At 48.4% G+C, this 27,490-nt stretch overlaps 1 protein-coding gene across 2 annotated transcripts in view; it reads right to left on the bottom strand.

Annotated features, from left to right (window-relative positions):
• LOC121484964 (neuroendocrine protein 7B2) overlaps nt 1–25,466 on the bottom strand; it is a 54,403-nt gene extending 28,937 nt beyond the window's left edge. For both annotated transcript variants that reach the window (XM_041744855.1, XM_041744856.1), the window contains exons 1-2: nt 25,321–25,466; nt 23,733–23,966 (exon numbers count right to left, since the gene is read on the bottom strand). In XM_041744855.1, the coding sequence (XP_041600789.1) occupies nt 23,733–23,958 (226 nt within the window). In that variant the 5' untranslated portion in view covers nt 23,959–23,966; nt 25,321–25,466. The remainder of the gene's footprint in view (nt 1–23,732; nt 23,967–25,320) is intronic.
• Nucleotides 25,467–27,490: the final 2,024 nt, after the last annotated feature.

Genomic DNA, 27,490 nt, shown 5'->3' with positions numbered 1-27,490 from the left:
ACCATCCCTTGTTACTTAGAATAACTCGCAGTAGCACCATCTGGGGTAAAATATAAATGTGAGCTACACAGTTAAGCTTAGAATGTCTAGTACCCTCATATCCAAAAGTAAAAAGAAACAAGTGAAATTAAGTTTAATAACTTATTTATCGCAGTGTAGCCAAATTATTATCATTTCAACATGCAATCAGTATGAAGAATGAGTGATGAGATATTTTGCATTTTTGTTGCACTCCTTCCCAAACCCGATGTGGAGTCTATACTTAGGGCCCATGACGATTCAGACCAGTGATAATCCAAGGGTTTAGTAGCCCCACGCGGCTGGTGACCGTATGGGACAGCTCGGGCACACACAGCAAGCCTGGTGGGCAGACGCACGGGCTCTGCTGTGATCCATCTGCTGGAATCTGAATCTTGGCTCCCCTCACACTAGCTGTATGACCTTGTCTGTAAAATGAGGACACAAGTAATGCCAATTCAAGGGGGTGGTATGAGGATAAAATAAAATAGTTCTTGTAAGGCTCTCCGCATGGAATCTGGCAAATATTAAGTGGCTGTCCTTCTACAATGCACGATTAAAAACTTATGTGATCCTGGGCAAATCGTCTCACCTATTTGAATATTTGTTTTCCTTCTCTGTAAAACAGGGGTGATAATAATACTTCATTGAGCAGATTACCTGGTACAAACATAGCACTTAATAAATGTTCACTTCTTTCCCCTTGGATTCAGAGGTCAATAAACAGAGGCCTAGCCAAAGGGTCAGCGGAGTGGTAACAGAGGTGAATGGGCCTGGATGATTGGCAAAGTGCGTAGTCACAAGGTAGCCACGTTACAGCAAGCATCGGAGGGCTGCAACCTAACTCGGGCAGCCTGAGCGAACCCACCAGATGGGGTCCTTTAGGTAGTCGCTTTGCTAGAAGCTATAGACCAGCAAGCAGGTTCCTGGATTCACAGGCCAACGGAGGGCTCTTCTATGACATATCCCTGCACATACCTAATTCTGTATTTTAAAATCCTAGCCATGACTCGGCTCCCTGATGTTAAGAAAACAGGAAAGAAACCAGATAAACTATTTGTTTATTAGAGAATTCAAACTCTCTAATGGTAATGGCCTTGACTGCTTTTCTACTCATAAGCTTGCTTTTGCGTATTTAGTGGCTTGTACAAGATTTTGAGAAGGAAGACTTAAAAATTTTAATTAAAACCATACCCTAATGATCCTTCTGCTCTTCTGTATATTTGTTTGTTTTTTTTTCTTAGGATTGATTTGTTAAGAATTTTGGAATTACTGGAGAAGAGCTTTTGAGGATGGCTGAAATCATGATTCAAAGCAGGGAGGGATGCAATAGTGATGGGATTGGTTGTGACATCAGAAGTAGCAGGCCGTTCCTCAACTAGTCTGGGAATCCTCCGTGCTGCCCTAAAAGAAGATGTTGTAAACCCTCCCCAGGCTTTAATACCCCTTTGTGCTTTAACATTCCAGAAGGTCTGTGTCCAAATGACAGTAAAACTTCCATGAAAAACAACATGAGTTCTGGGAGATACTGAGGACCTCCTCTACTTCTCCTACCAACGGAAAGGGAAATACCGGTAAGACACAAACAATCCTTGGTTTTACCGAAAGGGACTTATGACCTTGCAGCTCTGGCAGTGCATTCACCCACAGGAATTCAATAAAAACTAAATGTAACAGTAAAAAATGAAATAGAGCAAACATCACAAAAACACCTTCCGCTAAACTCATTCCACCCTTAACCCTAGATTTATTTCTATCTCCGTGAGAGATAGAAATCTCTCAGAAAGCAGCAGAAACCAAGATTTTTTTTTAAATACAGGAGCTGATGTTAATGTGATCAGTTAAATAAACAGAATTATGTAAAGATGTCTTACCAAAATGGAAATAAAATAAATTTCTTGAGAACATGCACAGAGCTTACTCAGGATCCTTATGCTATTCTAGTTGTTTCAATGGCATTAGGTACATTTTGGGGAAAAGTGGCTGTGATAATTTCAAGCTGGTGATCTGAGATTTAAAGGACTTGGTAGGGGCAGTGCCCAGCTCTAGGAATGTCATTTAAACCTTAACAGGTGTTCCATCCAGAAACCCCAAAGGGTTTGACTCATGTTGAGGTCCATTCCCCTCTGGATAGAGGGAGGAGAATGTCTGAGGAAGAATACTCTCTGAGACCAAAACTGGGGAGAGAAACAGAGGCTGGGCTCCGAGGTGCCCTGGCCCAGACCACAGTTCCACAGCTGGTGAGGAGGACTGGTGCCAGTGCCTTCAAGCCTCATCTCCTCAGCAGGACTCCAGCTTCCGTCCCTTTCTCTGCCCCCTTCATCATGCTTTCTGTAAAACGGGCTCTCAACATATATTTGTTGACAGGATGGCCCCCATCCTGTGCGGCTGGAGGTAACTGTTTTTCAGCAGGACGCACATTATCTATGTACATCGAAGAACTCAGGAGAACACATATACGTTCAGGGATGCTGCTCCGACTATTGCTAGAGGTGAATTTACAGCGAAGTGAATGAAGTGTAAGATTCAGAGCCCCTCATGTGCCCAGATGGCTTCCAAAGCCTTGGACTTAATCTTGCCTTTGGAGCTTTGTATTATTTTTCTTAAACAGTGTTTCTAAATTGCATAAGCTTCAGGCCTCACAGAACTTGGATCTCCTCTGGGCTGTTCTTAAAAACCATCCACGAATGCCATCTTGTATTCTTCATCTGTCATCATTGTAACTCCTACTCATCCAAAGCAAATATAAATCAATTAGGTCTGTAACATTGGACAAATTAGGCCTGGGTTTCCTCACTTCTAAAAATGAAAGGTGGTTGGATAGGATTCCTCAGATCCCCAAAGAGAGAGAGAGACATGGGGAGAAGCAAGGCATGGTGGGAAAAGAGAAAGAGGCAGAGGATCCCACCCTAGCCCCAGTCCCAGCTGCTCTGACAGCGAGGACATGGCCTTCAGAGAGGAACCTCCGCTCTCAAGGCCACATCTTCTCCACTGTGAAACAGCAGGTGGACAGATGCTCTCTAACATCCCGTGCTGACTGATGACTCAATACCCTGCCCATGCTGTGTGCCATACCTCACACCCTTTTCTCGCCAGATGTCACAACGGCCCCTGAGGGCATTTGGTGCAACGTTCTGGTGAGTCTCAGACTTCTAATTTGGTGTTCCTTCTGCTATACCACAGTGCACATACTTGCCAGCTGAACAGTAAATGAGGCTGATGTCATTGGCTTTGCTGGCCTTCAAATATGCACTGTTGTCATGCTGAGTCAAAGATGACACTGACATGAACCAGCGCTGTAGCATGCGACATGGCAGGCGATGAAGGTAGGGCCTCTCCCCAGAGAGACGCTGGATTTAGAAGTGCAGCTGCTAGAACCAGTCTGCAGGGAAAGGCCACGTCACTCCCATGTCTCTTTTCAAAACCAGGTCTCCTTTGCTTCGCTACGTGACTGCCTGTTGCTTACTGCTGACAGCTAAACTATCAGTAGAATCACCTGGAGCATCCCCCAAAAGAGAAGAAAGAAAGAAAGAAAGAAAGAAAGAAAGAAAGAAAGAAAGAAAGAAAGAAAGAAAGAAAGAAAGAAAGAAAAGAAAAAAAAAAGAGAGAAAGAAAGAAAGAAAGAAGAAAGGAAGGAAGGAGAAAGAAAGAAAGAAAGAAAGAAAGGAGAAAGAAAGAAAGAAAGAGAAAGAGAAAGAGAAAAAGAAAAAGAAAAAGAAAAAGAAAAAGGAAAAGGAAAAGAAAAAAAGAATCCTAAGCAGCACAACTTCCCAGAACCACCAAACTTAAATTTCTGGACTATTTACTGGGGGCCAGGAACTGCTACCAGTCTAGCAGCTTCCAGGTGATTCTTACTATCTATCAGGTCAAAAAAAAAAAAAAAAAAAAAAACGCTGTTGTAGGTAGTTGTCTCGGTCCTAACGGGCCTGGAAATGCCATGACACTTCAAATAGTTCATAGCGCTACCCTGATGCCTCATGCCACAAGGTAAACTGGGGTAGTGTTGACTGGTGCAGAAAACAGCCCTATCACAGGAGACCACCTATTGCGTGTGTTATATTTTACATGAATTTGTACATTCATATGAAATGTCCAAAGTAGGTGCATTCTTGGAGACAGAGACTGGCTTAGTGGCTACCAGGGTCTGGGGGAAGGGGCAGCCGGGATGGGGTGGGGAAGGGTGCGGAGATGGGGGGCATGATGGCAAAGGGGAATGGAATTTCTTATGGGAGTGGGACAAATCTCACACACACACAGGTGCAGTGTGCCAACCTGTAACCTCGGTGGTTACAAACACCTCACTCACGAAGGTCCTACGCATGTGACTGGCCCTCGGCCTCCTGACCCCTCACCCACCTTCCGACCACTTACTAACCTGCTACCCCAGCCTGCCCACACCCGCGAAACCAAATCCCCCTGGGCAGGTGGCGCCACCTGGTGTCCATCACTGGGCTCAGTCTGCGTGTGGGCCTCCTGCACAAGCCTTGCTCCCCTTTCTTCTGAGTTCAGCTAGATAACCCACAGCTGACACACAAGCACTCCCTTCTAGCTCTTCTCCCGACCCTTGCCGTGCATCTCCCTCTCTTGCTACTTAAAAAGCATATAAGGAGCTTCAGCTCTCAACTCTGAACTGTGGAAAAAGCAGCAAATCTTGAAGTGGTGATGTGCCACTTGGATTACCACTTTAGATCAACTAAACCAACAATGCCTCTCGCCAACAAATACTTGGGAGAATAAGAAAAGTAAATAGCTATGTAATAGATGGAAAGATGGTCAGAGTTTTTTCAAAGATTTATTTATTTATTTTTTTAGAGAGAGAAAGAGAGTGTACATGTATGAGCGGGAGGCGAAGAGGGAGGGAGAATCTCAAGCAGACTCCGCGCTGAGCAAAGAGCCCAAATTAGGGCTCGATTCCATGACCCCCGCCCCAGATCAGGACCTGAGCTGAAATCAAGAATCAGCACTCAACCAACCGTGCGACCCCGACACCCCAAGACAGTCAGTTTTACTGGTAATCAATGAATGCAAATTAAAAAAAAAAAAAAGAGGTGTTATTTTTGGCTGTCAAATGAAAAGATTAAAAAAGGTAACACCCAGAGGCACCTGGATGACTCAGTTGGTTAAGTATCTGCCTTTAGTTTGGGTCGCGGTCCTAGGGTCCTGGGATCCAGCCCTTTATCTGACTCTCTGCCCAGTGGCCAGTCAGCTTCTCCCTCTCCATTTCCCTCCATAATCTCTCTGGCTCTTGCTCTTTCTCAAGTAAATAAATAAATAAAATCTCAATTAAAAAAAAAAAAAAGGTAATACACATAGTTAAGAAGTGAGACAAGATTCCCATGAACAGATGAAGAGAAGGCAGCCAGGTTCATCCAGCATTTTCAGAAAGCAACGTGACAACATGGAGGAAACAGAATCTAAGAGTAGGCATGGAGCTTCACCCAATTTCCCTTTTCAGAGAAATACATACCTACAGAATTTATCAGGAGTCTACACAGAAACTTTTGTGCAAATACATTCACTGAAGCAATGTCTATGATGGGGACGAACTGGAAAAACTCTAATAAGTGTCCAATGTGGGGAATGCTTAACTGAACTGTGGTAAAAACATAGAAGAAGATAGAACACAGTTACTAAAAATAACTATAGTGATTTTTTTTAATGATATACAAAGTTCTTGATGTAATATAAAGTATAAAAATTCAGATAAAGGGGCGCCTGGGTTGAGCATCTGCCTTTGTCTCAGGGTGTGATCCTCGAGTCCTGGGTTTGGGTCCCGCATCAGGCTCCTTGCATGGAGTCTCCTTCTCCCTCTGCCTGTGTCTCTGCCTCTCTTTCTGTCTTTCATGAATAAATAAATAGAATCTTTTAAAAATTTTCAGATAAAAAGGTATAATTTGGGGCGGCACCTGGGTGACTCCATGGGTTAAGCTCTGACTTCTGATTTTGGCCCAGGACATGATCTCAGGGTCCTGAGATGGAGCTCCATGCTCAGCACAGAGTCCACTTGAGATTCTCTCTCTCTCTCTCTCCCTCCTCCCTTCCCCCTGCTGTCTCTAATAAATAAATAAATACTTTTTTTAAAGTATGACTTAAAAAATACATATGTATGCATAGAGAAAGATTCTAGAAGGAAATATACCAGATATTGAAAGTGGGTCTCTCTAGGTTGTGAGATGATTAATTTTCCAAATCATCCACAGTAGACTTTATTATGGTTATAAGAAAAATCACTATAAATATGAGGAAACCATACCATGTACAGTCTTTAAGGGTACCTACCCCCAAATTTCTTTCTGGATGTGCAGTGGCAGTAACAAGTAAGCCCCTGGAGAGTGGTGCTCCACTCTTTATTGGTGGAGGACCATATCTGGAGACCTTTCTGGCTGTCACAGGTGGGAGGATTCTCCTGGCATCCCGTGGGCAGGGGCCAGGGATGTAGCCCTCATGACAGAGAATTCTCTGGCCCAACATCAAGAGCGTTTGGAGTGAAAACCCTGCTCTAGAAACTCACAGATTTGAATCCAGATCCTACCTCCCCTCGATGGTCAATGTGGGGCCAATGGCTCACACACTTTACACCTCAACTTGCCCTTGTGAAAGGGAATCACCACATGGGGTTTTCTGAGGATTTTTAAATAACAATATATGAAATGTCAGGCAAATAGTGGTAAAATATTAGTTCTCTTCCCCCTAAAACCACATTTAAAGATCTAACACTCTTACTCAACCTAGTGTTTCCTTTTGTGAGGTATTATAAAAAAGAGTTCCTCTAACCTTTTAATGTTTCTCAGTTACCTGTTTAAAACATAGATTGTGCTCTCCCTGGAGCCTCAATATTCAAGTTGATATGATTAAAAAAAAAAATAATAATTCTTAGGTCTACAATAGTGATTACCAAAAACTCACAGAGGCAAATGTTCTAAGTTCTGGGGCTCACATAGGTGAGAAAAGCTGATCTCTGGTTCTCACACTGCCCAGCTGGGTCTGTCCTGTGACTGAAGGGTTGAGCCTGCAGAGCATCAAGGGGCACGCGCGTCTCTCCTTACCAACCCAAGCCACACGCAGGTGGCTGGTGTGCATCCATCTATTTGGGTTTCTGGTACTTTTCTCCTGCGCTGAATGATTCAGGTCTATTTATAAATCTGCTTGTTGAAGTGACAAGCGGTCTAAAGAGAGCGGAAGTCTAGACCCAAGACACCCTCGCTCCTACTACTTCTACATCAGAACAGTGCTGGCACCACCCAGTAAGAACTGTTGGGGCATCCTGCCATCCCCTCTTGCCCCTTTGCCTAAATGCGAGCAAGGCGGTCATTCAGGCACACTCCTCAGGCTGTCTTGGAGGGGCTGAGGATGACGCGGCCTCCCCTGGAGCCCGGGTGAATGCACTGAAGCATCCCAGCCCTGGACCTGGCAAGCTGGGAGCAAGCTGACCACTCCCTGCCTGCAGGGATGTCTTGATTGTCCACAGCCCAGACCCCTAGGCACCAAAACTCTGCCTGTAAAAAAAACCAGAGATGCTTACCCGGCTCCAGCATGCTGTATACAGATCTAGTTAAGCGAGAGCCAACTGCCAAAAATTCTCTTTACTGACCACACAGGCAAAAAAAAAAGAAAAGAAAATCTTTGTGATATTAGGAGAATGCACCCTTACTGTCAGAATAACCGCTCTTCCCCTTCCCTTTGGAAACATTTGCAGACAACAGCACCTGTGTTGTTGCCATATTTTTGCACACTCCAGTGAGCAAGGGCTATTCAGGGTCTGCACAAACTCGACAAACGGTCCCTCCCATCATCTGCTGAAGGACTGAAAAGAAGACGGAAATAAACTAAGAGACAGGAGAAGACACCCGCTGGTTCAATTCAGGAGACAGACGTCTTCGATAGTTTACAGCAGAGGAATTCTTTCCAGCAGGCCCATCCATTCCTGCTGCTTCAGGGGAAAACGTTAGTCACCCGCATCTTGTCCAAACCAGGCTGGGTTTGCCGACACGGGCCTGCTGAGCCGTTGTACCAGAAAGTGGCATCGGGATGGTCCCCTGGGCCTCTGCTGGGAAGGCCAGTCGTCGGACTGAACGTCCCTGAAGCCACAATCTGTCTTGAGCAAAGAAAGACCTTGACAGGCTCTTGGGGGAAACAGCCAGTAGTGCCACAAGCCTGTGTGAGCTGGGAGGGCCCACCACCATGGTCACGTCAGGCTAGGGGGAGGGACCCTCGACTTGTTCAACCCAAGTGCCAGTGCCACACCTGTCATCCCACTGTGTGCTGCGCCACCACCAACTCAAGACCAAGTGCACTCCAAGATACCGTGAGAGGTCAGCCTCTGATCCTCTGGCACCCTAGAGGCGGATGTACCCAAGTGAAAACCCACACGGAAAGGTGGGTGGCGACAGCAGAGGTCCACCTGACAGACTGCTCAGTGTGTGCTGAGATGATGGAAAACTCGTTCCTTCATTGCCTTTTTGACACCCTTCAGTGCCTGGGATGGGGGATGACAGAAATACCCAGCTCGATGCCCAGACCCTGGCACAAAGAGAAATACCCAATCCCTGCGCCCATCTGCTACCACTGCTATCAGCCCTGCTGCCATCGAGGGCATCTCTAGACTTAGGGCTGCCTTTCTACCCGCAGAGAGAGAGGCTTACAAGACACTCCACAGGCCAGGGCCTCCTTGGGGGACCTTTGAGCTCTGAACATTACCGACCACATGCCCCTCCCTACTGCCCAGATGCTCCTTCGACGGGAAACTCGGTGACAGTCCTCAAACCCGCTGCCACTGCCTCTCCCCATCACCACCTTACACTCGACACCTATTAGCTACACAAGGTATTTCTTCCTAGTTCTTCCTGCCTGGATCTGAGTCCCCGTGACCCATGGCTACCCTCCAAAGGAAGGCCAGCTCGAATCCAGCTCATCTGTGATGGCTTTTCTGGGGGCTACCTCCCGACCTGCTTATAGAGCTCCTCGGTGGGGACGGTCTGGGCTACATCCTGGGCTCTCAGCTTCTGTCCCAGTGTGTCGTAGACATGAATCTCAATTTCCAACATCCCTTTCCTTCCCCTGCACTTCAAGGAACTTGAAACAAGAGACAATGCACCTGGCTACTCCTCTCTGTCATTCCCTGGATACCAGGTTTTCTGACACCCATTTCGTAGGCACCCTCACTGGGGTGGGACACTACGTGGAAACACAGCTCATCCTTCCTGATCTTCCTTGTGTTGTCACTCTGCACATCTGGATGCCTCTAGACCGAAACACCAACAGGAAATGAAGCCAGGGGACGGAGAAGGCAAGACATGGCCCAACCCAGCTCTGCTCCACGTTAGCTGTAAAACTACTCAATGATGCCACTCAGAGTTGAACTGTGACTGCCAGGTTAGAAGAAGATAATGCCTGACTCTGTCTATTTTATGAAAATCCTACATAATAAATCAGATGGTGTGCTTATTGGTTTTAAAAAATGTATGGAGGGGGGCACCTGGGGGGCTCAGCGGTTGAGTGTCTGCCTTTGGCTCAGGGTCCTGGGATAAAGTCCCACGTCGGGCTCCCTGCATGGAGCCTGCTTCTCCCTCTGCCTGTGTCTCTGCCTCTCTCTGTGTGTGTCTCTCATGAATAAATAAATAAAATCTTTAAACAATTAGATAAAAATGCATGTAGGCAACAATTCCTGGCAGGTGGTAAGTGCTCAATAATTCCTTATTGGGTAAACCAAACTGGAAATGGATAAGATGACATTTTGATACGACGTGTGTGGTTCAGAGGGAGCATTGGCCACTGCCTCCCGCACATACCAACATGTGGACAACCTGACCCCAGCCACGGAGGGTGCGACTTCCGGTTCACCCACACATCTTCCTGGCATAGACATCGCTGACGCCTCTACGGGCACTTCACTCTTGGCTCAGCAGCTGACTAAACTGTCTTCCTGACTATAGAGATGCTTGTATGACCTATTTGATGGCAAAAGACAACATGTGGACGGCCACAGCGATGAGAGATGCAGCGGAGCGTGCTGCATGCAGATAGTGTGCTTTGGCGGTGCTCTCGGGAAGCACTGTCCGTCCTTGCTGCCTTGCCTGCTCTGGCTCCGCAGGTGAACCCCGAGGGGCAGACGCTTCCCGGGAGCAAAGGGAAGCCCGTGCATCCAGTGGTAAGCAGCTTCTGGTGGCAGGTTTCCCAGACCCAGCTTAGTGGAGGGATGTCAGGGACGGAGACGGCAGGATGCCCTCACCCTGTCCTCACCCTGGAAGCCAGTGCCCTTGGGGGGATACGCGGACAATGAAGGCACCACTACTACGACAGCGACGCCTGGGGCCATGTGCCCGTTCCCTGTCCGACACCCTTTTTCCTGCAGTATTTGCCTCGACTGCCCCAAGACGACGTGACATGGCCCGTGTCGCTCGTGTATGGGTGCGCACTGGGAGAACAAACCTCGAGGAATCTGGGGGCCTGCGTGGCGCTACCGGCCGCCCGAGCCCCTCCTAGGCCTGGTGCCTCTGCAGCCCCGCGCCCCGCACCGTGGAGCCACCCGCCAGGCATCCCTGTGGCCCCTCGGTGACACCGCAGGATCGCACACGGCCCCGGGCCAGAGCTCCCTCAGGGCTCCCCGGGGCCGGGCCCGCTCCTCGTGGGCTCACCCGCTCCCGCAAGGCTGTCCCATGATGGGGACCAAGGTCCCGGCTGGACCTCCTCAGCTCCAGCCAGGCCGCGGCTCGCAGGACGCCTCCTGCCAGCAGCCATGGTCCAGGGCCGCGAAGCGCACGGGCCGGCTCACGTCCAGGCAAGGAGGCCCAGGCCGCTGGGAGCTGAGCAGGAGGGGACCCCCCACCCCGGGCCCAGTGGAGCCGCACGGCGAAGGCCGTCTTCCCCGAACTCCCTGGGGGCTGGGGCGCCAGGCAAGCCGAGGGCCCCCCGCCCCCCCGAGGGGACAAGGACCAGGGGGGCACATGGGCACCGGCCCCCAGCGGCCCCCCGGTCTGTTATGTCCCACTGTGCCCCTAATCCTATGTGCCGCGGGCCGGGGGACCGTGAGAAGCGCCGAAGACATTCTGCCAGGCGCTGGGGTCCCGCGGGAGCAGGTGCCAGAAAGCGGGGGACTCGGGACTGCCAGGGCGGCTCCAAGTGCGCCGGCAGCTGTATAACAGGAAGCTCCGGCCGAAGTGACATGAGTTTCAAGTGCTGGAGTCTATGGGTTAACGCTGTCTCAAGGCAGCAACTAGAGCAACGAGATTTTAACGAACGCCCAGGGGGCCCCGGCACGTGCCAGCGCTGTCCAGGCCCCGCACATACGTGATGCAGGCCCACGTCATGTCTGCTCCCGCAGGGCCTACGGTCCACGGAGGGGGCAAGCAGCACCTCCTCGGTGAGCCCATAAGCAGCCCATTCCAAGGAAGATCAACGATGAGCCCAGGGGCAAGAAAGAATCGTCCTTTAAGGTGAACTTCTTTCACCATCTGCTCTGACATTAACGCTGTCCACATCTATACCTGTTTGTTTGTTTGAAGATTTTATTTATTTATTTGAGAGCAAGAACAAGAGAGAGTATGGGCTAGGGTGGGGAAGCAGAGTCTCTCCTGGGCAGGGCTCAGTCCTAGGACCCTGGGATCATGGCCTGAACCAAAGGCAGACGCTTCACTCCTTGAGCCACCCAGGCACCCCCATCAATAGCCTTAATCAAGCAGCCTGGGAAGCTGCACGCTGTGCGGGACACAACGGAACAGCAGGGTCACACTCGGGCTGTAAATCCACATGCAAATAATAACTGCATCCCTAGTTAAGACACTTCTCACAGATTCTCTCTCTATGTCTCTAGCGTGTAGCAGGAATATGTGTCCTCCTTGCCCGTCTCAAGCAAGTGGCTGTGAGGCGTAAGTAAGCACAAGACTGTACAAGCAAGTAACCCGAGATCCAGGATCTGACAGGGGGACCCTAAAGCACAGCACTGATTTTATGTGGGTAACAACCATCTTCCTCAGGAAATAGCAGCTTGATGCAATCGTGTTGATGCGACCGCATCACTGTGTCACCTGCTGCACTGGAGAGACTCATCCTTAGCGCGTCAGCTTGGCTGGACTATTGTGCCCAGCTGTGTGGTCAAACGCCAGGATGGATGCGAGATGGAGGTTGTGTGGAAGGCCTTTCTTGGATGCAGTTGACAACAAAATCATTAGGCTGAGTAGAGCAGACCGTCTTCCATAATGTGGAATCATATTTTTACAAGTTACATAGTGGTCTTAGAACGTCGAACAGTCGGAGGCCTTCAGACACCGAGGTTCCCTGAAGAGGAAAGGGCTCTGCCTTCAGATGCCTCCAGACTCAAGGTCACAACACTGACTCTTCCCTGGGTGAGAGGTCTCCAGGGTGCAGGTCTACTCTGCAGACTTCAGACCTTTCAACCCCTAACTGCAGAGGCCAACACCTTCAGACCAATCCCTCTATACACAGACACACCCCTATGTATAACTGATGATTTATTTATAAATCCTACACACACACATGCACACACATCATCTGTTCTGATTCCCTGGAAAACCCTAACTAATAAGCACATCTGAACTCCACAGAGTTCCATGAAAACATGTGGAGGCTCAGATTCTCAGATTCAAGTGGGTTCCAACCTGTCTGGAAGTGAGCACTCCACAGCCTGTGTCCTGGACTTGGACCCCGCACAGCAATCAGCAGTCGTCGCACAGTCAACCCGACCTTGTCTTGTGTGCCACGCTGCCATTGCGAGACGGTCACACTTTACTGAAGGGATGAGCCGAAGATGTTGACGCAACTCACAAGTCATGTAACACGAGAACAATCCTGGCCAGGGATGACGACTGTTTCCACCTATCAGCTAAAACGCAGTAAGCACTGTGTGTGACCACTAAGCCTACCTACCACAAACTGTGACTGTGCTGGTGATCCACGTCCCTTCTCACTCCGGGCATGCGGTGAGAGCATACTGATGCTTGGTCCTGCACCGCTGCAAAGTAACTTAAAACGCACATACAACATTCCCCAACAGCAGCACATTATTCTCTCTTTTTGCTTTTGGAGAATGCCTCACTGAAAAATTTATTTTATATATCTAGATGTATGGTTTTAAAGATTTTATTTATTTGAGAGATAGAGAGATAGAGGGAGAGAGAGAGAGAGAGAAAGCATGCACAGGGGAGAGGCCAGGGGATGGAGAAGCAGGCTTCCTGCTGGGCAGGGAGCATGATGCGGGACTCAATCCCAAGACCCTGAGGTCATGACCTGAGCTGACGGCAGATGCCTGACTGAGCCATCCAGGCACCTCAATATTTATTCTATATTTTTTAAGAATTTATTTATTTGAAAGAGAGTACAGAAGGCAAAGATGACACTCTTCATCTTGAATTATATTTTGCAAGTTATATAGGGATTTTCTAATGTAAATACAGAAATGCTGTAATATATTTAGTAAGTAACTATAGAGTATACATTTATGATAGAAAATATATATCGGTCTTTGCCCCAGTTCCTGGCAGACAGCTCCTGAGAAACCTTGTAATTTCCTGAGTGATGAGAGTATGAGGACCACCTTTTGCTCTTGTATTTGGTCTTTGATTCTGGTTTCTGACCCAGGGCTCTGGAAACCCTTGTAATTTCCTGGGTGACAGGGATGTATTTTGTTCCAATGAAGTGACTCTGCGTGTGTTCCTGGGTGGCTCCTAGAGGAGGGCCGGACACTGGAAAGATGAAGCCTTGATTAGAAGCTTGGGATTTTCAACTCCACCTCCATTCTCTCGAGAGGGGTAAGGGCTGAAAATAGAGTCAATGACTGATCCTATGTAAGGAAGCCTCCATAAAATCCCAAGAAGACAGGGTTCAGGAGCCTGCAGGTTGAAGAGGTCCACTCTGGGAGGGCGATACACCCCAACCCCATGGACACAGAAGCCCCTGCACTGGGGACCTACCCAGACCTGACCCTGGGTCTCTCTCCCTGTCGTATCCTTTCACAAACTGGGGGTGCTGGGAAAGTCAGATTTATCACCAGGCGGTCAGGTGACAAGCTGGATTGGGATTGGCTCCTATGGGCGTCCTGTGGGTCTGAGCCCTCACCCGGGGGAGTGTCACCACATCCAGGGAACTAGTGTCACAGTGGAGTCACACTGCAGAATGTCCAGTCAACCAGCCTGTGCAACACAGTTGCCTGGTGTAGGAAACACCCCCCACGTTTGGGGTCAGAAGTGTTGTGTGACGGTCCTGTGACAGTCAAGGGGAAACACGGTAGGAAAAAGGGGAAACACGGTAGGAAAGTTTCTAATACACTTTATAAAGAGTTACAGTTATCTGATATTTTATTTTTTTAAGATTATATTTATTTATTCATGAGAAACACACAGAGAAAGGCAGAGACACAGGCAGAGGGAGAAGCAGGCTCCCTGCAGGAGCCTGACATGGGACTCGATTCTGGGACCCTGGGGTCATGACCTGGGCCGAAGGCAGATGCTCAACCCCTGAGCCCCCCAGGCACCTGGACCACAGCTCATTCTTGAAACAATTTTTCCTTGTTTTCTACGCATGTCATCATTCTAGTGCTTTCTGGCCAATTGTTGTTTCCCTTCCAGGTCCTACTACCTGGCACCCACGCATGCTCTTCTAGGCCTCTTCTTAGCCACTCCGCTCTTCCTCCCTGACACTCGCCTGGGGTGACCTCCCCCACTCTTACAGCACCAGCCACCATGACCGGGACAACTGTGAAATCTCTCCCTTTGCCGCAGCATCTCTCCCGTGTCATACTCAGCTACGTGCCTCCTGCACACCTGCCCCTAGACACCCCAGGGTGATGTGAACAGAACAGAAAAAGAACCCATTATTCTCATCTTCCTATCCTGCCTCCATGTTCCCCCCCCCCCCCTTCTGAATTTCTTTATCACTATCTGCGCAATTGAGCAAGATGGGAAACTGGAAATCACCCAGGGACATTTTTAAGGATTTGAGTAGAGGGTGGGCTGAATGGAACCCCAAAGGACATGGACCTCTGCTTTCGAGGCCTCCCAAGGATGAGGGGTCTCCTCAAAGATCCAACCCATTGTCCTCACTGGCTCCCCCAGGACAAGGGGATCCTAGAAGGGCTGTCTTTGGGATGCTAGGGTCAAGAGTTGGCCCCATTCTTCCAACTGCAACCTTCAAATGAGAAACAAGTGCTTGAACTCAGCCACAGTAACTTCTTGCGAGATACATCCACGAAGGCAAAAGAAACAAAAGCAAAAATGAACTATTGGGACTTCATCAAGATAAGAAGCTTTTGCACAGCAAAGGATACAGTCAACAAAACTCAAAGACAACCTACAGAATGGGAGAAGAGATTTGCAAATGACCTATCAGATAAAGGGCTAGTTTCCAAAATCTATAAAGAACTTATTAAACTCAACACCAAAGAAACAAACAATCCAATCATGACATGGGCAAAAGACATGAAGAGAAATCTCACAGAGGAAGACATGGACATGGCCAACATGCACATGAGAAAATGCTCTGCATCACTTGCCATCAGGGAAATACAAATCAAAACCACAATGAGATCCCACCTCACACCAGTGAGAACGGGGAAAATTAACAAGGCAGGAAACCACAAATGTTGGGGAGGATGTGGAGAAAGGGGAACCCTCCTGCACTGTTGGTGGGAATGTGAACTGGTGCAGCCACTCTGGAAAACTGTGTGGAGGTTCCTCAAAGAGTTAAAAATAGACCTGCCCTACGACCCAGCAATTGCACTGCTGGGGATTTACCCCAAAGATTCAGATGCAGTGAAACGCCCGGACACCTGCACCCCGATGTTTCTAGCAGCAATGTCCACAATAGCCAAACTGTGGAAGGAGCCTCGGTGCCCACTGAAAGATGATGGATAAAGAAGATGTGGTTTATGTATACAATGGGATATTCCTCAGCCATTAGGAACGACAAATACCCACCATTTGCTTCGACGTGGATGGAACTGGAGGGTATTATGCTGAGCGAAGTAAGTCAATCGGAGAAGGACAAACATTGTATGTTCTCATTCATTTGGGGAATATAAATAATAGTGAAAGGGAATAGAAGGGAAGGGAGAAGAAATGGGTAGGAAATATCAGGAAGGGAGACAGAACATAAAGACTCCTAACTCTGGGAAACGAACTAGGGGTGGTGGAAGGGAGGAGGGCGGGGGGTGGGGGTGAGTGGGTGACGGGCACTGAGGGGGCATTTGACGGGATGAGCACTAGGTGTTATTCTGTATGTTGGTAAACTGAACACCAATAAAAAATTAATTTATTATTAGAAAAAAAAAGAAAAGAAAAGAAACAAGTGCTGCCCCGCTGTGGCAAGTCAGAGGCACTGCCGCCCGTGACAGAGGCCAAGGGCTGGCAGGGCTGCTCAGGGACCTGCCCTTCACACAGGTTGTACCTAACAAAGGACTGTCTGCACTACATACTTAGTAGGAAAACACCCTGGGTTCTCTTTATTTTGAGGTGAAAAAACCAAGAATAAAAACAGCAGGCCTACTTCTCTTCCCTCTATGTCTCTGCCTCTCTCTGTGTGTCTCTCATGAATAAATAAAATCTTAAAAAAAAAATTTGTATCTAGTGGTTTGTTGTCTGGCATTATCACAGAGCTCAGCATTCGGTGGCCTAGAGTTGTGGGAAAAATAAACAGGTGGCGGTCAGATCTCCTTACTGGAGGGGGTCAGCATTCTGGAAACTAAGGCACGTGTGCGGGCTGCATTCATCCAAGGCCAGCACCAGGGTCAGCAGCAGAACCATCCTGACACCCAAGAGTCCCTGGCCCTGGCCCTGGCTTTCTGATCACCTTGGCTAGCTGCTGGCATTACGCATTCTGGGGACAAGAGAACAGCAGCAGCCATTCCAGGAGGGCCCAGGAAGCACGAGCACCTCTGGGCTGGCAGGGGTGGGGAGGATGGGGGCAGCACCGCAGCCACCTGATGAGTCATCCGGGTGACAAGGGGGCAGGCCGTAGGAGGCTGGGAATGTGCACAGTGACCCACTGCGATGGGGGTGGCCTCCTGATGGCGCTGTGGGCTGCGGTGGGCAGGTGGGCTCCAGGCCCCCTCTACGGGGGACAAAACAAAGGCTCGAGAAGTTGCCATGGTGGCACACAGCTTGTGAACACTGTGGTCGAGACTCAGCCCCCGTGTTCTCTTCTCTATTAAAAACAAGTTGGCCCCTGCTTGTCTTTGTGTGTCCGTCTGGCTCTGGCTGAGGACGCATGTGTCTGAAAGCTGCTCCCTACCATGTCTCAGGTGCCTACGGACAAATTAAGAATAATGGCCACTGCCCTTGGATGTTTTTGGCAAATGCTTCCTCCCCAGGGACCACTTAACAATCAGCACTGAACCAGGAGGCCGGACACCAAATTTTAGGACTCCTCCGGCACACGGCACATGTCGCTGGGTGAGCCGGGGACCTGCAAGAGGTCCTGCCTGCCTCTGAATGGGCCCCAGGCCTGTGCTGTGTTCATCGGTCACCATCAAAGTAAACAGACTTTTTGCTCAGCAGAAATCACCGAGCTCTGGGCAGATTTTTTTAAAACACAGAATAGAAATGAAATACCTGCCTCGAACTGAAAGGAGAAAAGCCTCAACAGATCCAGATGGCAAACACTTACCTGTTGCTGCGGGATGTATTTATTTTCCCCCGATACATGTACATTCATTCTGCAAATGTTTGCCATGTGCCTACTGTGTGTCTGGGTGGGAAGTGGTAACTAAAACAGTCTCGTGGAGCTGACATGTTGGTGGGGACACAGACGATGAGCAAGGAAACAAACCCTAATGACAAATCGCAAAGGATGCTACGGTGGTTAAGAAAACACCAGGACATGGTGACAGGGAAGGGGGGCTGCTCAGAGCAGTCTGGGCAGCCGTTCCTGAGTAGGCAACTTAGAGTGGAGACCGCAGAAAGAGGTCTGCTAAGCAGAGCAGAAAGGGCCAGTGGTATGAAACTGGAGTGTGAACCTCGCCCCACCGGTGTGACCAGGGACTGAAGGGAGGCGGGCTGGGAGTGGGTGGGACAGCAAGGCCAGGAGGAGAGTGTGCAAGCAGGGCCCTGGCAGGCTGCGGCAAGAGGTGCTATTTTTTTTTTTTTAATTCATGAGAGATGCAGAGAGAGAGAGAGAGAAAGAGAGAGAGAGAGAGGCAGAGACACAGGCAGAGGGAGAAGCAGGCTCCATGCAGGGAGCCCAACGTGGGACTCGATCCCGGGTCTCCAGGATCAGGCCCTGGGCTGAAGGCGGCGCTAAACTGCTGAGCCACTTGGTCTGCCCCCAGAGGTGCTATTTTTGATCTAGGTGCAGTGGAAAGCCACGGATGGATTGAATTTTCACCACAGAGAGCGATGCTCACAGGATTTAAACCGATACTTTCAAAGTTTAACTCTGCCTTTCGGACAATTTGAAAGAAACAAAAAGTGGAGGAATGTGGTTTCTCAACAGACAATTGCATAGATCTGTGCCAGGCACAACGGCATCCTGAGCCAGGCTGTTTGGAGTCGAGCCAGAGAGAAGAGAGGACAGGCAAAGGCAGACGCATTATAGAAACAGAAAGGAAACAAACTGCTGATAACTGAGTCTGACACGTAATGGAGAAAAGTGAGGACTATCCCAGGTTTTTCACCCACATGTATGGCTCTGTGGTGGCACCGTTCATTTAGACAGGAAAGACTGACATAAGCAAGCTGAGGAAGGGCGTGGTAGAGGTATCAGGATTGACAGATGGTACTTTGGCAAGTCGCAGAAGCCTTTAGATGTACGAGAAACAAGATGGGGCTGAAAATATAAATGTCAGCATCATCAGCAAAGAAATAGCATTTGGAGTCAGAGAAGAAGAAATAAGGGACGCCCGGGTGGCTCAGTGGCTGAGCGAGCGAGCTGAAGAATAAAAGCAGTAGGCCAGGCACTGAGCTCTGGGGAACTGAACGTGCTGCACGAGGGCAGCAGGAGAAAATCACCAAGGAATCTGGGGAAGAAAACTGTTCATGGGCAAAGGGAGAGGAGGAAAGCCAACAGGGCGCCATCGTGGCATAAACATCAAGAAAGACAAGGGTTTTAGGAAAGGTCAAGTGTGCGGAATGCTGCCGAGGCTGAATAGGATGAAGGTGGAATGTAGGTGAATTTGGCAAGAGTGGCTGGCCCTGACAGGAACTGTGAAAGGCATCTCGGAGTTGGCCAGCGGAAGGCTCAACTTGAACTCTCTCCCTGGAGAGGCTCAGTTTGCTCCCCTTCCAGTTCCTCAGGCCCAAATCCTGATGTCACCCCCGACTCCTCGTTCTTGAAGGTCCTGCCTCCAACTCCCTAGCAAGTCCTGTTCATTTCAAAGCATACCCACGACCCAACTACATCTCCCCACCCCTCTACCTGTCATGCTTGTCCGTCTCTCTCCTGGCTCCCTTGGCTCATTATCGAAGCATCCTAAGTGATGTGTCCTCCCTCCCTTGGGAGGATTTTCAATACAGCAGCTTGAGTGATCATTTCCAAGGATACATGCTCAGAGGACAAGCCAAAACCCTGTGAGCTCTGCTCCCATGTATCCAGCCTCTGCCTCCCCTTCTTCCCAGCGTCACGCCTACTACCATGCTCCTGAGTCTTGGGCTGTTGCCATATGGGCCTCCTTGCTCCCATCCAGCTTGTGTACGAGCAGCTTTCTCCCTGGATGTCTTCCTCTACACACCACCCAGCTCACCCTCCAACTCTCAAAGCTTTGCTTATCTCCCTGGGAAGGAGCTCCTGCCCCTATTTGAAGCTGTTTCCACCATCCCCCTCCTCTGCTTTCTAGCTTTATAGCACATATAACCACCTGACTTACTATATAGTTTATGTGTTAATTTAGGAACTGTATCGCTCCTGTCCTACCTATCTGGGAAGTTCACACTTCTTTCCCCAGTGCCTAAAACAGTGCCTGGCATCTAAGAGATACTTGTTGACCTGACAAATAAGTGGTAGGAATGGGAGACTGCTGTGGACTGGGGGAGAATGGAAGGCGAGGAAGCACAATCGGTACATAGTGAACAGATGCCGGGAGAGGCAGCAAAACAACGGTACAGTAACTACAAGTGGTACGAGGTCAAAGGAGGGAGAGTTTTTGTAACAGGATGTACGAACACGGGGACCCCACGGTAATTTACGCTGACCCTGTATTCTATACTAAAAGGCTAGTTTATAAGCCTATGTTCAAGAGCTAATATGTATCTTCAGTAATGAGATGAATCTGAGGACCAGAAGATTAATCAATCAGAGTAGGCAAAGTACAGGAACATCGTCCCCGATTTGTCATTTATTAGACAATAATCAGCCCCTCCTGCAAGTCCAGTCATAGTCATCTAAAGTCTGGTGATGATGCATTCAGAAAGGATTTCGCAGGACTGCAATTACACAGGTGAACACCTTTTCTTCTGAATGAGAATATTACCTTCTCACAAGTAATAAATTCAAACGTAAACAGTAAATTCAAATCCCATCCCCAAGCTAAACAGAAGCTTAGAGGAGTTGGGTAATTCGCTCAATGTCACATCACTAATAAATGATGGATCGAAATTCAAGCATCTTTGCCAATAGTCTATGTGAAACGTGTGTTAAAATTCACACTAGAATACACATATTGTGTCTATTCTTTCTATAAAAAATCAGAAAAAAAACAACACTTTCTAATTTGATCCTTTAGGGGTACCTGGGTGGCTCAGTGGCTGAGTGTCTGCCTTTGGCTCAGGTTGTGACCCTGGGGTCCTGGGATCGAGTCCTGCATCGGGCTCCCTGCAGGGAGCCTGCTTCTCTCTCTGCTTATGTCTCTGCCTCTCTCTCTCTCTGTGTGTCTCTCATGAATAAACAAAATATTAAAAAAATTTTTGATCCTTCATAACAAAATTCTACAATAAATGTTGGAAGGGATACAAAAGTTACCACACATCTGTCAGAAGCCTGGGAATTAACACAAGTAAATGAGCAGAGACGATGCAAACAAATGGATGAGTTGGATGAATGCTATCTTCAATAAATACTAGATCACGTAACAAATTAAGGGCCAAGGTCCACAACTGGGGGAAAAAACAAAGTAAAACCCAGGCTTCTTATTTTGTTTCTTTTGTTTCTATCCCCCCTCGCCCCCCAAGTCTCTGGACTATTTTCTATTAGCTTTCATCCAAGCTGTAATAGGCAGAATCCTAAAATGATCCCCCAGGAGGCCCCTGGTGTCCTTGTCCTGCATAATCCTCTGCTTCTGAATGTGGGTGAGACCTGTGAGATATCACTCCCTTGTTAAACGACAAAGGTGATGGGATGGCCACTCCCATCATTACAATCAGGAGACCACAGGGATATTCCGCCTCTGGTGCTGAAGACTGCAAGCTGCCCCTCTGTGCTAGGGCCACCTGGCTTAGGACCCAGGGTAGCGTCTTTGAGCAGAGAGGGACCCTGGCTGGTAGCCAGCAAGAGAGGACCCCAGTCCTATAGCAGCAAGAAACCAAACTCTGCCAACAACCTCAATGAGTTTGAATGAGGACCCCAAGTTCTTTTTTTTTTTTTTTTTTTAATTTATGATAGTCACACAGAGAGAAAGAGAGAGGCAGAGACACAGGCAGAGGGAGAAGCAGGCTCCATGCACCGGGAGCCCGATGTGGGATTTGATCCCGGGTCTCCAGGGTCGCGCCCTGGGCCAAAGGCAGGCACCAAACCACTGCGCCACCCAGAGATCCCAGGACCCCAAGTTCTAGCCAATACCTCCATTTCATCCTGATGAGACACGGAGCAGAGGGCCCAGCAAACCCACACCAGACTCATGACCAAAGGAAACCATGGGGTAATAAACTGGCATTACGGTAAGGTGCTAAATTTGCCATCATTTGTCTCAGAGTAAGAAAACTAAAACACAAGCCAATCTTCACCCTGACACAGACACTTCGGGAGGTGAACATGTGGCCATGACCTCACATAGTCCTAGAGAATAATAATTGAAACAGAATTTTTCATTCTGAATCGTCCTGACTGTCCTGCTCTTTCAAACCTCTGTGCTGTTTCACTCCATATTCCCTGAAAAATTCTGACTCAGACTTCAAGACTCAAGTCAAATATTGCTCTCTGAAGAAGTCTTTCCTCATAGCTACGCCTGTCCAGTCCCAAGCAGAATAAGTTACTCCTGTTCTTTTCTTCCGTGACAGCAGCTTGTCTGTCCATCTCCCGAAACACTTACCACGGTGCATTGTGGTAACCTCTGACAGAGAGGCCTATTCTTTTAGGACATAGATGCTCCAGGCTCTGCACAGGGGCTGGCATGGAGTAAGTGCTAAATAATTGGATCTTGAGTAATGAAAACGAGGCTCTGGAAAAACATAAGCTTTGGATGCCGGGAGCTGCTGTTTCTCTTCCACCCAGATGACCAGGCCTCAGGTATTAATGGAAACTCAGAGAGATTTCTCCATGACAACAGCTGAGTGACTAACCAAGCACTTACTGTGCTGCCAGGGCAGATATTTACTGTCTTGAAAAGGCTGGTCTGAAATGGAAAAGTGTGCTAGGAGCGACAGGTGGTAGGTGCTGGGAAGGATTTAAATTTTTCCTAAAGGGGTGGCATGATTTGCTCTGCTTCAAACCCCTGCTTCTAGGCTTGCATGCTTGCTGACTCAAATTATCTGTTAATTTGACAGACATCAAATGCCAACCTAAACACAATAATCCCACAGAGTTAGTTTTACTCAATGGCTTAAAACTATGGGTAACAAGACAGAAATGAGAATCCTATAGTCACAATATCCATGGTACTTACAGGCCTCTGGGGAGGGAGGACAGTATTTTTAGGAAATCACCAGACTTAGGCAGAATTATGCGTCATCGATTCATACAGAATACCACTTCCTGGCTATGTATTCTGAGAAAACTCAGAAAGAATTCACATTTTTCCTTAGGATCCACTCACAGGGGGAAAGAGCTGAAGTGCTCTGCTGCAGTTAACGTTAACTAACCATGCGACTGCTTTAGGCCTCCCCCTCACTGGAGAAAGACATCCTCAAAATCAGAGAGGATATAAAGCAAGGCATGGAAATAAGGCACTAGCTTGTCACCGACTCTTAAGACTTAGATTCAGATTCTCTCTAAAAAGAAATCACCGAACAACAAAGCACCGCTTTTTAATAAAAGTATTACAATAACATTGCCAGAAACTTAAAAAAAAAAAAATCCTGGAGGAAATCATCTTGCCACACTAAAAGAATTTAATTGACATTTGCTATTATTAAAATTATCTCAAAAATTTTTTGACATAAACTCAGTGAAATGACCTCTTTCAGCTCCCTTTGCATTTATACAACATCATTCTTAAGAATCGAGTCATATCCTATAGACTCTGCATTTTAAGGATCTTTTACAAGTATTGGTTGGCAATGACTCAAAGAGGAAGCCAGCTGGGGACACAGTTTCCTAAAGATGAATGGGAGAAGAAGCAGGTTCTGGGCTCTAATCTTTCTCTACGGATAATGCTAGGTGCTCCTTTATTCACTCAAATATTAATGTACGAGACTTTGTGCCAGGTGATGGAGCTACAGCTGTGAGCTAGACAGATAAGGTCCCTATTCTCTAGATACTTATATTCCTAGGTGGAGGCATGCATTATATATAGTGTGGAATAAGAAGAAATGGGAAACGGAGGGAGAAAGTAAAGGTTCTTTAGCATGTATTAATGATTGTAAGTGCTACTGGAAACTTCAAACGGGGAATATAGTAAATACCTTCGATGCTCTGTGGGCCCACAAGATTCATGGCCTGGTGAGCTGGATACTCTACCCGTGGTCTGGCGATGCCCAACTGCTCCATAACCCCATGGAGCAGCCTCTGGATATCTGTTTCTGAGACCCGGTCAGGGGTCCTTGGGCTATAAGCAGATGCTGGAGTCCATCCGAACGTCAGCCAAAACACTAGGCCAGAGAACACGACAGAAACCATCTCAGAGGCCATGTTTAAACCTGCAGAAGAAAGACCAAACATGTTTCTACTGGACACCACTGGCAACTGCGATGCTCCCACGCAAGTAAGTCACTGAAGGGACCACCTGTTGGGGTCTGTGATGAAAAATCCTTAGGGATTTGCCCTAAGTGTCCAGTGGAGACAGAACGTCTGCTTTGGAATAATATTAAAGAAAGCGAACAACCCCCGATAGCCAGTTCCCTGTGCACACAGCACCAGACAGAAGGAATGGCTCCTCTCACACCTTCTTCTCTCCTTGCAACTCCCTGGAAGTGCCTCATTACCCCCAACCCCTCTGCCCTCCGCTCTCTTAGTAAAGCAAGCAAACCAACAAGAACTTGCTTCCGTTTTGAGAGAGGGAGAGGGAGAATGACATCTCAAGTTTTCCCCGTCTGTCTCCGGGAGAAAAGAGGTTCCTAAGAAGAAGTCAGGAAGACACAAATGGTCAAGAAGCACAGAGCTGCTCCCTTGCACGAGCTCAGCAAACATGCAACCCATCTGAGATCCTGCAGGGGAGGAGGGTACAGCCACGCGGGCCTGCCCTGCAGTCTGAGAAGGGAGGACAGGCCAACTGGCTGGGCCAACTGGCTGGGCCACGGACCCGCTGGGCAGTCCTGGGCAAACGTGCCGGCTCTGGCTGCAAAATGGGCCTGAGGAGAGCACCCATGTTGGAGGGTTCTGAGTGTCTGCACGACGCCAGGCACAGAGCCCCCAGAGCGTCGCTATGAGGCTGGCAATACTGTGTCACGGTTCTGTAGGTTAGAGCTTGAAGAAGGGGCCGTGCGAGAGCGAAAGGAGAAGACTGCCCTAGGGACCCAACCTGCCTCACATGCTGGCTCTGTGGGGTCAGGGGCCTGCAGAGCAAGGGGCCAGGTGCTCTGGGCTGCCCCACCTGGGTGAGGCCGCAGCTGCAGCAGAGGCTGTGCAAACCCCCCTCCTCCGGCCCAGCCTCCTAGGGAGCGGGCTGGGCGTGCATTCTCTCCCTTCCAGCTGCGAGAATCACAACCTCCATGTTCTTCTCTGTAAGGGAAAGGCTTTTCCCAAGTCATTCCTGGACGGGAAACCTCATCCCCCAAAGAGCTAAGACAGTGACGCCTGCAGCGGTGCCGCAGGAGGCGGGCGGCAGAGACCAGCGCGCGGCCCTCTCCTACCCCCGCCTGCTGCGGAGGGGACGGCTTTGCGCCCCCCTGGCCCGGCCCGCACCCTTCTCCTGCGCCGAGCCCCCCGTTTCCATCCTCCATTCCTTCCCCTTACTTATGACCGCACCTGCTACCGCGCACCCACCCGTTGTCCTCCCCCAGCCTCCAGCCAAGGGCGACAGGCCCCCCCTCCCCCCCTCTCCACGGGGCGCACCTGCGGTCCCGCCGGCCCCAGGGCTAGGCCAGGCATCCACGCAGGCCTCCTCGGCGGCCGGGCCTGGGCGGGGGTCGAGCGGGCCGGGAGAGCCGCGGTGCGCGTGCGTCACCCCCTCCGCGTCGTGGCCCCGCCCCCGCCGCGCCTCGGCAGGTGCAGCCCGCGCCCGGCCCCCGCGCAGCTCCCACCCTCGCGACCCAGGTGCGCGCGTCCCCAACACCCTCTTATCTACCGACCCCGAGGAATGACTCGCCTTTCTCAAGCAGTCTAGACCATGTGTCACATCGCCAGCCTGCCCTTCGCCCCCAGTATCACATCCTTGATTTTGCCACCTTCTAGCATTTTTTATTTTATTTTTTGTCTTCTGGCTTGAAGCAGGGGGCAATAGTAGGAGAGAGAAAAGATGAAGAGGTCCTAAGAACTTTGCATGAGGACCATGGTAGGGTGCATCATAAGGCTGCTCACGGGAGCCCTTTTACTGAGCAGGGAAAAAAAAAAAAAAAAAACTATGGTGATACTCAACACAAAATGTCAAAAGCTTCTGTTAAAGTGATACACTAAAAAACATGCGAAAGCCTCTAGGAACATTAGTTCTAAGTGCGAATCCTAAACCTCAAGACCAACTATCAAGTAAGATTTATTTGGCCTGAACGGATATTGAACCCCCTGCACACTACAGAAATTCATCAAGGCAGACCCAAATTTGTTAAAGACTTATGGAACAACATTGACAAAATTGAGATGCAAAATCATACAATAGAACATGGCACATTTCTTTCGAGACTGGAGAGAAGTACCAGGGTAGGGGGACAGAGAATAAGTAACATGATGAGACTAGAATCCACATCCTCTTACCCTAGCTCCATCCGGCAAATCCATTCTCACCTATACCATTTTACGTAATGAGGGGCCCACGCAATTCACTCACAAGACACACAGGCTTTTGGTTTAAAGCCAAGCCTCCTTCCTAGAGTCTTTTCTTCCATGGGAGCTCTTCTTTCCAGCTTTTTGCTTCAGTGCATGCTAAATCAACAGCACAAACACAGTCAAAGACCATGCTGGGGTTGAATATTGATTATTCACACATACTGGCTTTTCAATTCGGAATTTTACCTTAACATTGTTTACTGTTATCTTCATTTTGTGCTTGGAAAAATGGAGAAGCCATTACAATTTACTGCTTTTGTGTTGGATGGAAATTGAGATACAATGAAAGGTTTGTTTCATATGAAATTTGATATTTTAAAACACATACATCCTGGACTTGATAATCATCAAACAGCAATATTAAGTTCTTAGTGATTTTAAAATGCTGTGAGGCAGCCTGCTAATTTAAGTCCAGTGTAATTGTATTGTTTGTTGCTCATAATAAACAAATTTGTACAAGATCTTTACTTGCAAGAACAAAGTGGAAATCATCTTTTAAGTTACTGCCCACATCCATACTTTTTATAACTGTTGAGTATGTTCACATATCATTTGACCAAAGACCCTGAGTAACATGATCTCCATTTTATATGGAATGAAGATATTAATTCTAAAATTTAACTTTCCTGTCCAAGCTACTCACCTTCATAGTCCTCCTATACTGTTTGCTTTCAGCTAACAAAAATGGGATTGACATGTGGGTTTTTTTTTTTTTTTTTAATAAATCTCTTTCATTATTCCTCTCCCCAAAAGCCACTAATTCAGGTAATTCTAGTTAGTCTCAACCTCCTGTGCCTTCTTACTGGTCTTCCAATTCAACACTTCACCCATTTCCATGGATAGAAAATGACATTAGTACATTTCTAATTTTTTTTTAAATTTTTATTTATTTATGATAGTCACAGAGAGATAGAGAGAGAGGCAGAGACACAGGCAGAGGGAGAAGCAGGCTCCATGCATCGGGAGCCCAACGTGGGATTCGATCCCGGGTCTCCAGGATCGCGCCCTGGGCCAAAGGCAGGCGCCAAACCGCTGCGCCACCCAGGGATCCCCATTAGTACATTTCTAAAAGTTTACCCAGAAGGCAGGTGAAGTTTAAACAACTGTTTTGAACCAACACAACATGTATTTCAACAGTTTGAGTGTTTTCTATCTCTACTTACTACCAGAAATATCATAAACTTGAAATGCATATAGTTTATGTAACAAACCTGTTTTGATGTCATAAAACATGGTATATAGT

The sequence above is a fragment of the Vulpes lagopus genome, chromosome 2 (assembly GCF_018345385.1).
Source record: "Vulpes lagopus strain Blue_001 chromosome 2, ASM1834538v1, whole genome shotgun sequence".
Classification (NCBI taxonomy): domain Eukaryota; kingdom Metazoa; phylum Chordata; class Mammalia; order Carnivora; family Canidae; genus Vulpes; species Vulpes lagopus.
This window is presented reverse-complemented; position numbering and strand designations above follow the sequence as displayed.